Source organism: Astatotilapia calliptera, chromosome 20, assembly GCF_900246225.1.
Source record: "Astatotilapia calliptera chromosome 20, fAstCal1.2, whole genome shotgun sequence".
In the NCBI taxonomy this organism is placed as follows: domain Eukaryota; kingdom Metazoa; phylum Chordata; class Actinopteri; order Cichliformes; family Cichlidae; genus Astatotilapia; species Astatotilapia calliptera.
The window spans coordinates 26,197,463-26,211,060 of NC_039321.1; the positions used below are offsets into that span (position 1 = coordinate 26,197,463).

At 43.1% G+C, this 13,598-nt stretch overlaps 1 protein-coding gene across 5 annotated transcripts in view; it reads right to left on the minus strand.

The window, feature by feature from the left end:
• casz1 (castor zinc finger 1) overlaps positions 1 to 13,598 on the minus strand; it is a 72,412-nt gene that overhangs the window by 23,997 nt on the left and 34,817 nt on the right. For all 5 annotated transcript variants that reach the window (XM_026153741.1, XM_026153743.1, XM_026153740.1 and 2 more), the window contains exons 2-3: positions 6,408 to 6,968; positions 157 to 1,057 (exon numbers count right to left, since the gene is read on the minus strand). In XM_026153741.1, coding sequence (XP_026009526.1) covers positions 157 to 1,057; positions 6,408 to 6,968 — 1,462 coding nt within the window. The remainder of the gene's footprint in view (positions 1 to 156; positions 1,058 to 6,407; positions 6,969 to 13,598) is intronic.

Genomic DNA, 13,598 nt, shown 5'->3' on the forward strand with positions numbered 1-13,598 from the left:
GGTCCTCTGTTGTGTTGCTCAAGGCTCCCAAATAGAAATATACAATTTGTTGCCTTAGTTCCCCTGTGAAACACAAATCTCATCATGTGAATCATAAACATTTTCTGTAAATTCTTTTTACAGCTTCTATAACTTATAAAGTTTGAGGACACTCACTTAACAGAGGACACAGTGCCAGTGGTGATGGAGTCAGTCTTGGAAAAGCTGGACTTCAGGTAGTCAGAGGCATTGAAACTTATGTGGCCCGCCTGGTCCACTGTAAGCCCTGGCGCTATGCTGGCTCCAGGTGCGCCTACAGCGGGGACACCGGGAGCTGCAGGGTTCCCCGGTGGCGTAGGAAGGACACTGGGCACCAGTGAGGCCTCGGGGTTTCCTGGCATTAGCTTCGGAATTGTTCTGATGTCATATTTTGAAGGGCGACCCACTTTGCCAGTCTTAAAGGCGATGGAACCGCCCATGTCAGGGTTGCCCTCACCGGGTTTGAAGGGGAGCAGAAACTTGATGTTCTCCAGGTCGTACTTTGAGGGTCTCTTGTAAGCATTACCATTCTGCTGCTGTAAACTCTCGCCCATCTTCAGCTTCTGAATAAAGAAGTCATACTTGGACGCTCGGGAGGCCATGTTCTGCATGTGAGAGGGATTAGCTGGCTGAGAATTACCCAGCTGAGGTGCTACTGGCTGTTTGTGGTCCATGCTGGAGGGGTAAATCTGTGCCTCGGCTCCTGGTAGACAACCAGAGGTCTGGAGCATGGTAGCGCTCTTATCTTGAGCCAGTTTTGAGTTGAGGTCGTCTGGTTTAGGCGGGGAAGCGTGCATGGGCCAAGGTAGGGTCTCTCCAGCTTTTAGCTTGCGAATGTACTCTTCGTACTTGGAGAAGCGGGCACGCCGTGAGGCCTCCTCGCTGCTGAGGGATGAGGGGTCTGAGGTAGCAGCTTTGAGCTTTTCAAAGCTGATCTTCTTGGTCAGCTCATCCCTTACCTGCTGGTCATCATAACCGAACATTCCCAGAAATTCATTCATGGTGTTGGCTGCATAGTCTCGCAGGGCAGACGCTTCTCCTGCACAAAGACAACAAGAAAAGATCTCCTATGTAATATGTATAATTCCGATAATTAAAGTTTTTCCATTAGCATATATTTAATGTGTACTGATCTGTCGAGCAGAGAAATTAATCACAAGTCAACCCATTGCTCAAGACATCTTAATCAGTAGTCTAATTCAGGTCACTCAATCAGTCTATGAAATGATTCCCTCTCCCTTCATACTTACTGATGCTCGCTAAAACATGTGTTAATGTATTTTTTCATCAAGTTTGCTAGTTACAAATGAATTAATCTGGAAAAGAGCAAAATATATTATGTCATGCAAACTAATGAAACAACATTCTGTCAACAATAATGCTCTATTGTGGTCATGCAAAAGGACTAAATTAACATGACTGCATCAACTGTGAGTGCACGTGTTCCTTTCCAATAAATGTTTAAAATAGCTGGATGTTATTTTTCTGGTTATTTCAAACGATAGCAAATTTGACAACAGGAAAAGTGCTTCTGCACTGCAACCTACAGCATCTGTAAATGTTCGTGTATTTATGTGTCTACAAACAAGCAGTCTGAGGCAATGCTCTTCCTGTTTTGGTTGCACTATAAGCCAGTCCTGCAGAATTTTGCAGGGGACTGTACCAAAGGACAGACTCACAGAGAAATCTAATTTTCTAAAATCACTGTGCTCCTGATATAAAAATGAACTAGAAAATTAGGTATAAAAAGCATGTATATATATCATGCATACAAGATACCTAAATACTGAAAGTCATCCAAAATATTAAACAAAATATACAGAAATCTGTTTATAACTTCTTAGAAATGTGCATTTATTATGAGTGCATTTAACCCTGAATTTTTATCTGATGACTCATTCTCACTATTAGTAGCCTCATATTATAAGCATTTCATATCATCACCTTATGAAACTTGGAATAACATATTTTAAAATAACAGTCTTACTGAAGTCAACTTCAGAAATGAAAACACATTTGCAAACTGAAACATCACTTTTATTTTAAGAGTCCATTAAATTGGACAACTTCCCCAAGGACACGGGCGAAATATAGTTGATGTATAGTTTAATTGCATTATGTGGAGATTAATTCTGCCCCATTAACTTTCATCCAAGTTAACGCATGGGGTCAGAGAGTGGGGAAAAGGCAAAGATGATTTGGCCTGAAAGCAGTGACGGACCAAGCTCTGCCTTAAAATAGAGGAGCGTGGATAGGGAGGAAATGGCGCAGCGAGTGAGACAGAAATCAAAAGAAAAACGGGAGAAGGAGGAAACACTTGTGTTTGTAGATCCAACTTAAAAAAAAAAATGCTGCTGTGCCAGTTTGCATATAACACAGGAGGCAAGAACACAGATATGCTAGTAATGCAGATGATAATGTCAACTGAGCCATGTAAAACCTTTGGCCTTCTTAACTCAAGCTTGGCACAGTCACAGGGACAGGGTCCAAAGTCTTTTTAAAAAAAAACATTTTATTGCTGTTTTCATCAGCAGAGCACACACGAGCTGGCCAGAGGTAATATCACCTATCGCCGAGGTAATTAATACACAAATATTTCTGCTCTTGTCTCGTATTTCTCAGTTATTGCTAAATCAGTCGCCGTGCCCTGCTTTTCACATCTCTTGCGCAGCATGTAAAATAATCCCCAAATTTCCATTCACTGTGTTGGGGCTGTTCCACTGCTCAGTATGAAAGAGTATCCGAACAGATCGAAGGGGCATGAAAAATTTAAGAGAAATAGATCAGGTATTTGTGAGGAAATGCCTACATGTTTGCCTCAGATCGTTTTATCAAATCTACCATGTTTTCACATGTACTCAAACCGCAGAAAAACATGCTGTATACACAGATTCACTGCACAGGACAACAGCTTCTTCTATACCTTTGAGTTTTTAAATAAGGTGTTCAACACATCTGAGTGAAGAGTCCTTTAAAAATATTAAAATTGGATTTGAATATATACTAAATTAGCACTTGTTGGATTTTACTGCTATGAGAGCGTCTCAGGTCACAGCATATCCATTTGGCTCTAAAGTTAGGGCAGAGCCACCCACACCAGTATAAGTCAAAGTTTAACTACACTTCTTCCGTGACTGAAGAATGACAATCAAAAATAGCACGTTACTATAATTTTCTGAGTTAAATATATATTACATAACACCTCAGATAAAGAGGTTCAGGCCTGTTCACCATTCCTTTTGGAGGATACCTGTAACTACTGCAAAGAGAGTAGTTTCCATCATGAGAGCGCCACGTCCCTATTTTCATATTTCCTCATGGTATTATCGCCACTTCTCCCCCCCCCCAAAAAAAATTAGCCGAGACTCTTTGTTCATCAGCGCAGCCACGTGACGTGTTATCAATGAAAGGCAAATGATTGGACTTGAAGGGATTATGACGGGGACCGACAGGAGATAACCCTTCTAAAACACCATGTAAATGAGGTTTCTACTCAAACACTATCTGGCTGCCTCTTAATCGTGTCATGTGACACCGAGTGGGAAACTGTGTATGGGTTGAATCGAGATTGAGATGTTCCAGCCCCCCCCCCCCCCCCCCCCCCCGTTAAATTAAAAGAAAAATAAAATACTCTCCCCCCTCTCTCTTTCACCTTCATCCATTTCACTGTTCGCTAACACGCCTGACATTTCTGTCCGCACTTGCTTGTTGGACTGGGAAAATCCACAAAGAAGTGGTTTCTAATCTTGACACTTCAAGCAAACAAAAGCCAACACATGACACAGACCTGCCTTGTCTATATTTGAGGCAATTAGGCTGCATTTTCCCTCCCAGATATGATAGCAGATGGGCATTATATCTCCTTTTGCTGACCAAACATGGCCATCAGTGTGGCATAGCTTCAGTGCTCGCAGGACTGAGAGGCAGAGGTGTTGCTGATGATAAAGATGCATGCTAGTAGCTATATATGGACTAATCTAGAGCCTGGATACCTTCTGAACGGTGTCAGTTTCGAACAACAAATATATAGTGTAAGCCACAAGGTTGAAAAACAAGTGTTTTCTGTTTCATCTGCAAACATGTTGAAAAGCATGCTTTTTCATAAGGTACAATAATTTAAATAGAGCTATTTATGTTCATGCCATAGAGTTTAAGTGTGTTTTGTTTAAATGGACACTGTTAAGCTAATAAAAAGCAGCTTTGAATAAATGACATTATGTGCATTTGTTTGGAGTAATTTGTCTCTCTCTCTCTCTCACACACACACACATGCGCATGCACGCACGAAAAACTATGAGGCTTCAAACTTCCTCACTGTTGGGTTAGTTAATTAACAGGCAGTAAATAGAGAGGACTTTGAAATAGCTTGAAATGAACAATAACCTTTTACAGTGAACCCAGAATTGCAAATGGAAGTCATGGTCAAGCCTGTTTGATCCATCGCTACGAGCATCTCTGTCATTGCTTTCAAAGTTTTTATTCATTGACTTTTTTTTTTTCCATTGACTGGCTTATGAGGGCTCTAATGCGACATCTAAATTATCTAGGAAAAGTATTCTGGGGTTTTGCACTGATAGGAAATCCGCACGATGCCTCAATGTGAGGAGTTAAATGTTTTGAAGGTCGCAGTTTCTCTCATTGATCTTGCAATGTTTGTTAATTACATTGTCACTGATGTTGTGAGAGATAATTAAGCCACTATGTTTATATGCATAATTATGTGCACTCCATATCAGCCTTTGAAAGACAGTGGCGAGAGAGAGGGAAACGGAGAGAGGGAGAGAGAGAGAAGGGGGGGGGGGATGTTTTAATTGTGAGCTGAGCAGAAACATGGCAATATAGATGCCCTAGTTACAATCAACAAAGAGCAACTCAGAAAAAAAAGGAAAAAAAAACTCTAAAGACAAGATTTGCAACTGATGCAGAATGCTCTCCCCGCAGTCTTCAAACATCGGCTTTGTTGTGAGATTTAAAATAGTAAGAGAGCCGGTGAAGGGAAAGGTGCAGGCCTTCTATACAACAGTAATGCATATTTACAGACCTGCTTTTTTATGGCCGTGAAATAAACAAAATGACTAATTAAAACCACAAAGCCTTTTTTCATTTGCCTCTGAAATGAAACCTGCTTCATTTTCTGAGAAGCCCCTGCCCCCAATTCTGAATGAGTGTGTGTGTGTGTGTGGCCAGAGCCACGGCTGTACAGTGGGTGAAAACAAAAAGAAATGAAGACAAAAAGGAGCATGTGTACACGACTCTGAGGTACATACTTAAACCTAGATGAAAGCACAAAAACTGTTAAAGTGAGGTGAGCACGCACAAAACGAGACTTGTTTGTGCACCGCAACAACCGGTCTCACCTGCAAATTGCTTTTTTTCCCCCCTTCTTCCCCCCCCCCTCTACTGGCGTCTGTGAAGAATGCTTTATCTATTCATATAACCGAGCTCTGTTTTTTCATCTTTTTTACAGCTCCGTGTTTTCAACTTCTGCTATTACAAGGCCACCGTTTCCGAATCTGTGTGTGTGTGTGTGTCAAGTTTCAAGGGTCACAAAGTGTATGACACCAAACAGCACTTTCTTTAAAAGATTGTTTGTGGCGTTAACACACGCACTCAACCTCATTCCGGGGGAGAGTGTGAAGTCTCTGCCAACTTTATCTATTTGATAATCAGTGAATTATACCGAGGGAACATCATGTCAATATTAAACAGGGTTTACTGTGAGTCATTTACAAGAGCACACAGTATTGAGAAATTTATTAAATGAATTCACTGTTGAAGCCACTGTTGTTTGTGGGAAGGTATTAAAATACTGCACTTAAGTGTGATATGCGGCTGCAATATAACTTCCCCATTTCTGACTTATTTGACAACTGATCTCTTGGATTTGACAAAAAAAAAAAAAAAGCCAAACTCCTCCATGTAATAGAGGAGCTTGAAGCAGTGGCTAAGTTTAGTGAGCTTAGGGAAAAAAATCAAAGACTCAATATGTAATCCTGGGTGTAATATGAAGCTTAGCCTGGCCCTGCCATGCGCTCTTAGCCCTCAGCTGCTGGGAGAATGCATAAACGCCTAAATGCCTTACGTTGTAAGCCTACTCCAGTTATGAATTTCTTCGTACAGTTAAGTTCATGTTTTGCCCCCCTCTGGCCCGCCAGCTGAATCTCTCTTTAGAGTAATAATGTCACTGACTATTCATAATGTAACTCTAGAGTTTCCCTTTCCAATAATGGACACGCTTAAGCTTATGTGGATGTGGCAATGTCACCTCTCCTCTGTCTAAGCCTTTGAAGGCCAAAGGTAGTGTTGCTTTGAGATGTACCGTGTGTGAAAGGGTCATTTAGAAGACGACGTGTGAAAGAGGATGCTTAAAGGACACAGTGAAAATATACCTGGAGAGGAGAATGGTGCTTGGCGATTTTGGGCCTCACTCGGCGGCATGTAGGCGTCATCTTTTGAAGGCCTGTCTTCAGCTTCTTTGTCTTCAGGGTAACTGCCATCTTGAGACCCCGCCGCAGGCTCGGCCTCCTCTCCATTGTCTTCCTCATCGCTGCAGCCTTTGGGCTGTACCATGTACACGCCCTCAGGAGGGCCATCTTCGTCATTGCTGACTTTGAGTTCTTGCTCCTGATCGTCGTCAGGAGCTGGGGGCTCATCGCCGTACTCGCCGTTGACCCACTTCTCAATGGCCTCGCGTCGCTTCTGGTCCTCCTCTAGGCTCTGATTTAGGCTCAGGCTCTCGGGGAAGTTGGTCTCGTTGTCGTCGTAGTGGGAGCTACCGCGCTCGCTGTTGTCTGCTACACTCTGGTCTCCCTCTGCATTCTGGGAGCTGCTGTCGAACACCACCTGGCGGCTCAGCTTGGCACAGATAGCGTTGAGTTTTAGGCCACCTTTTCTTTTGGCGGCCATCTTGGGTTTTCCTGAGGTCGTTTCAGTGCATAAACTCCTTTCAGCTGATGGAAACGAGAAGAAGACAAATAGAAGGTTAGCGAAGTTGCTCAATACCACAACTATCTGTGTTACAGCTCGAGTAATATTACTTTTCTCTGAACGAACGGCAGCAGGCGTGCTTTCAGTGTCACCGGAAACATCGTTCGAACCTGCTTTTTCCTGTCACTAACTTGTACTGATTTTGAAGATCACAATGGAAAAATAAACAGACATATACAACAGGGACTGCTGCTATTAATAACATAAAAAGCACTTAACAATAACAGCTCGAGCCTGGAAGGACACCCAGAGATACTGTACATATCTTTCTAAGTCACAGTTCTTTGGTCAGCTCAGAGTTTAGCACGATGTGGTTGGAAAAAAAAAAAAAAGAGAGAAAAACAAGCTTAAGCAGCTGAAACCATAGGCTGATAGATATCAGACCCCCTACAGTAGTACAAGCTGCAAATACACGGCTACATAATCCAGCACATGACAGCGCTATAGAGACACTGTGAAATGTTATCTTCACTCTCACCTCAAGAGGCTGTGGCCCTGCCACTGAGTGGGGGGGCTGTATAGCATTAAAGCTGTCAGGATGTGGAGTGAAAATGCTGAGCACTTTTGGCCTTTTCAGAGCCCTGATCTCTTACCGGTTATTAAGTGAGATTAGATTCAGCGACTGTCCTGTTTTCTCTTTCCTAAAAGAAAAACGACGCGCGCAAAACGCCGTCTCTGTATCTCGCACATCTTTACTTCAGAAGAAATTATGCATCTAAATGAGTCTCAGCGTTTTATTTTTCTCCCCGGCGTGGCCCCTCTGAACAATAGCACATCATAGTATGTGCTTTGAGGCAGGAATGGGTGGCATTATTTCAACCCAAGTGGGGCTATCTTTATAACATGTCCTGTGATGAGGCAGGAACAGCTGCATGTGGCATTCCATATCCAGAGCTACCTTTTTAGGGCAGAAACTGCACTCTGTTACCTTTCGCATTATTTCCAGAGCAAGCAAAAGTTCATTCACCCAGCAGCAATTTCTGGACAATCTGCAAAGAGGTTGTTTTTTTAAAGTCTGAAGTGACAGTGACTAAAGAGCATTTATGATATATATATATAAAAAAAGAGGGTGGTACAATAACCAGGGGTTGTGCTGCGTGTTGCAGCTCAGCGAAAAACAGTTAAAGACCGAACCACATCAGAGATCTTTCTTCTTGCGTGATGGCGTATTGAATCTTAACTCAGCCACACTGTTGTTAAGATAATGCACAATATTGACTTACGAATACACCGTTTCAGTGGAGAAAAATGCGCGATATCAGAGGTAACAAAGTTCTATCTTAAAGACTCGATTCACTTTCTGTATCAGTGAGTACGAGCCTCTTCATTTTCCCTCAGCCATAAAGCCAAGCACAATCATGTGTGAGCCATTGCCTGCATTATGTAAATCACATCGGTGCAACATAAAATCCTGTTTTCATTTTCTTTTGCAAAGCTGTGGAATCATTAGAGGATATGCAATTTGAGGGAGTTTACAGATCACCCCCGTCGCCAGACAATGCACCCCCGTGCTACCCACACATGCTTTCTCAGTTACAGTATTTACATTGCGGGCTTCCTCTCTGAAACAATGACTTCAGGAATTATGTAGTTTTGAGGGGCCCGTATATCACAGGCACATTACAGCACAAATTTAGTGTCAGACAATTGCAGGCGGGGGGTGAAAGGGTCACCTTTAAGAAGACAGCAACTTTGAGAAGGTGTGGGGGGGGGGGGGGGGATCAGCTGGAAAAACTATTAGGAAGTGGAAGATATAAATCTTAAAGTTTTTCTTTCTTTTTTTTCAGAAATACTCTCCAAAGGAAGATTGAGGTCATTTGGGTGTTGCTGTAGAGGTCATTCTTTCTATTTACTGTGTTCAGTATTTCATGCTTTAACTACCGATTTCCTGTGTATTGCCATTTCGAGCTCCTTGTAGGAAATGACCCCTACACAGTTGTTTCTTTCCATTAGCGCCTATTTATGTATGATTTTGTGTTAACAATGAGGAGAATAACTGGCGCACCGAGTGCTACTGATTCAGTATCTAAGCAAGCCATTAAACTGAATTATCAGACATCTTAAGCACATATTCAGTGTTTTCTTTTAAAGGTAGGGCGTGATTTAAAACAAATTAAATATTCTGAGTTTCCCTCCGAGGAAGAACATGCTGCGATTCAGTGCTTTATGGAAGTAGTCTGAACTATTATTTGTGCTGTGGGGTTTTTTTTTTTGCTATTGCTTACAATAAGGATCACTATGGTAACGCTAAGCTGTTTACCTCAAGTCGTTTGTGTGCATGATGCCGTACAATGAGATAAAATCTGTGGGGACTTGCATGAAAGAATAACTTTTCCCTCTGGGACCAACTCCCCCAACCTCCCTGAGAGTCCAGTGAGCGTTCTGCCTTATTAATGAATATCAGAAAGAAAAACAACACTGTCACATGCACTGGACATTATTTACAGTCTGTTTTAGCCTGGTGTGCTAATTGTCAAGGAAGGAGACACCTCGGTAAGCACTGGGAGTTGGGGGAAAAAATAGGCAGGTCTGAATTCGAACACAACAGCTGAAACTAATTTTTCCCAACTGCTTATGTTAGCGGTGACATTATTTTTACTGGAAACAGTGCAGGACCGCAAAGGAGCGCCATGCAGTGTCTGTATAAGGCCAAAACCTGAGGAAAAAGTCAAGAAGCTATTTTGAATACATTTCGACAAGGTCAGGTTCTTTTTCATCTTCAGTCAAAAATAAGCGCAGTGGTGCATAAGCGCAAGTTCTGCTGGGTCCTGCTTCTTCTCAGAGGTGGATGACACAGCTTGTGTGAGAGTCTAGCCCTCCGCGCTGACAGAATAACTCCTCCTCTGCTCCGAGCCCCACAGGTCTTGTTGGTTTTTTGATGCAGAGTGTCTGTTTGTGTGCCAGAATGATATCATGCCCAATCAAGTGGTGTTTCAAATCCTAATAACGCTGTTGGAAGTGCATTATTTGTGTGAACGTGCACAGACTGTAATCAAGGCTGCTACGGGTAAAAGGGTGTGGGAGTTAACAATGGTCGTGACTGCGCGGGGTCACGGCTTTACCTCTTCGTGACACAAAAAAGGAAAGAGTGGGCAGCTTTCGTTCCAAAATACGTGTATAGTCATATTACAGAGGATGTAAAGCCACAAGTGTAGCATATAGAGAATTGAATAACTCGACTTTATTGTTAATTCAGAGAGCAGCTAACCCCTTCACCCCCCCATAAACAGCCCAGCTCCCCGCAGCGTTTCAGTTTGTATGGAGCAGGCACACAGGAGGGGTCTGTATATAAGAGAGGTAGATATTACCTGTTTAAACTGAAGCTTATCTCTTCAACTAATCAAACACAGATACAGGGCCTGTTGTAGATTCCTGCTGAGTTTCAACATGACTGACACAGGGACAACCCCCCCACCCCTCCGCAATATCTCAAGTTAATTAATACAAACAGGGTCTGGGAGATGTCTATTCAACTCAGGATTATTTTACAATATGCAACAGAGAGGTGCATTAGCTCTTCAAAAAAAAAAAAAGAAAGAAAAAAAAGGAAAAAGTCTAGTTATAACTTCATGAACCTATGGCAGATTAATCGACAAGGCTGCAGCTCCCAGGGTGTAGCTCAGTGAACCTTTCATGTCTCTGGCTCTCAAGGGAGATGTATGCGCGAGTGTGCGTGCATGTGTGTTTCAGGGAAATCACTGAGCCACACACAAACACGCGCAGACAGTCTTGAAAATTACCATGTTTTTATTTTTGTAAATTTACGGCTTGCAGGAAGAGAATGTTTTCCTCTTCTACTCTCTTCCCCCTCCAACCCCCCCTCCACCCAGCCCCGCTGTATGGTAGGGAGGCTGCGGCAGCCGCAAGGAAGTCAAGCGGAAAGTCACTGATGGACAACTACGCCATTGCACCCAGACCCCAGCATCTGGCCCCTCTCTCATTTTTATTACAGAAGAATAACAATAAGCAGGTCGCCGACCCCGCCGTGAGATTTTGCCACAGTTTTCTAACAGTCGGTGCAGCCGATGCTGAGAAATTTCCATTTTTCCACATGCATATTTAATTGAGTTTTGTCCCAGTGGTGCGGAAATGATTTGTTTTTTGCTCTCTGTTCACTTGACTCCTCTTCGGAGTCGCTAACCCTGATTAAGACGTTCCCGTTAATTTCCCAGCGCACACCTTTTTTTGTGCATTAATGGTTCTGATCGTCTAATTAAAACTTCTCAGCTCGGCTGCTGATCACCGCTCGTTGTGCCTCTGACCTGAAGTTTTAATTGCCGCATCAGAAGCGATAATAATAATTTTGAGGTTCTGATGATTAAAAACAATGCCATTGCCAACTAGTTGATAGATGGGGGTTTGGGGTGGGCACATCTGAGGAGTTTATGCAGAGTAGAGATTTACAAAAGGGGCTGTAAAGGAGGCTTTATATTACCAAGGAGCAAGCAGGGTGGGTGTGGGGGCTACTGCAGGTTATGTGGAGGGGGTGGCAGAGCATATGGAAATCTCCCAGCCCTTCTGTCCCTCAGAGTCTTCCTAAGGAAACGGGTTTGGCTGGGACTGGGACTTAGCATTCTCCACCTCAAATCTAAATCTGCCACTGCCTGATCCACTTTGGAGCTCTCCTTACTTGGCAGGTTTGCCAGGTTGGGGACGAGAGAGAGGGAGAGGAAAAAAAAACACACACACACAGAGAGTGCAAGTGAACGACCGATGAAGGCACATAAAAGATGACGACAGTCCAATACCTTCTGCTTATTTTCATAAAAAGATAATAGCGCAGTAGGCACGATACAAAAGGCACATTGTTCATAAAGTGACTGAAAGGAAAAAAGGAACCTGTGGTGAACGTTGTCTCTGTCATAAAACATGATACTGATGAGATATATATGATATGTAGATTACTGTCAAAACAGGAGAAGTGAGTTGCTTGTGATCTTTTTTGAAACAGTACTTTCACACTGTACTATTCAGATCACACAAACTGCAGTAATGATAGGAAATGATTCAGGCATGAAGAGAGAGGCTGCACACGGGAAACTGCCACCAGCACCAATGTGTCACATTTTGTTCTTTTTATAAACCACTGGATTTCTATTGGATTTTTTTTTTAGGTTTAGTACAAGATCAATGTTTTTGCTGCCAAAGCTACTGTACACGCAGGCCGGCAGACACATTCATACAGTGCAAAGACACACTGACATAAAGTCAGGAGGTAGCTTTCTTCTTCTCCACCCTGCCCTCCCCCTGCCCCCCTCTCTCTCTCGCAGATCTATTTTATTATTAATCAGTTGGTTGCACATCTGCCTGCTTGTTTTTTTTTTTTTTTTGCTGTTTTTTTTTTTTTATCATCAATAAAGCACTTATTGCTTTTAGTCTAGAATTTGACCTTGTACATTGTCTGCTGTCTTTCTGAGGCTGCTGACCTTGAAGGACCTGTTTGGACTATTTCACTTCAGTTCAGTCCACAGGCTGTTAACACAAGCCCTCAGCCAAGTGCCACGCTCCCGTCACACCGCCGTAAAACACAAACAAGACACTGCAGGACAAAGGCGGACACAAACGGCTCCAGTCACACACTCGCTGAATGCACGGGACAATGGCTGAGGAAAACAATGTATATTACGAGCGTAGACGGAGGACGAAAGACTCTGAACTTGAGGGCAATCAGGCAGGAAAGTTGAGATCTAAGGACAAATACGCCCTCCAGCTTCATCACAAACAGGGTAATTATGGGATTTTCCAGAATAGAGGACAAGCAAGCTAAAATGGTCTAAGGGAGAGAAAAAAAAACAATCTGACATGAGTGACAAGAGTCATTCTGACAGCTACGTACCAAAACAGCCAACTTTTATTCAGTTTGCTGCTTAGGGTAATTCATGGGACACACGGCCAACTTGTTAAAATTGTACATCAAATCTGGACTCACAGCTGGCACCAGATGATGATTTAATTTGCAAGTGTGTTGCAGGAGGCAAAAAAAAAAGAAATAAATAAATAATAAAAAAGGCTTTAAAAATACCCAATTGCACATGGCACCGTGCTTCCGCGGACTGAAACAAGGGAAATTTATTCTTGAAGCTTTGTTTTGGAGCTCTTGTTCAGCTTCAAGACACCGGGAGTGCAATTTGATAAGCCAACCGCCATGGTAAATGAGCAGACGACCCCTGTGTCCCTCCCTCACGGTTGCTGTTCTTGGTGAGGGAGCAAGGCAGTGTGGGTAGTACAGTGCAGAAGGGGCTCAGCGGTGCACCTCTCGAGGGCCCTTGAGCTAATATCTGTACAGATTAACTGCTTCAGTTGTATTTTGGTCACGGGGATCTCTCTTTGCCTTTGTGGCTTGTTGGGAGGGAGCAGGGGAGATGTGTGCCGAGCGCGTGTATTACACTCACGCAGTGTTAGTTGCGCTCGTTCTTCAGCAGTGAAGTAAACGATCTGCTCGCCTAAGAGGTCAGCCGCCCCTGGACTGACGCATGTCACTCCACATTATTATCTTTGGGACGTATTTCATTTACCAGAATCCAAAAGTACGCCGCTAAGTAAGTCTTCGACACCCTCTTACAATCACCTACCACCCTCTGTTTCTCCACAGG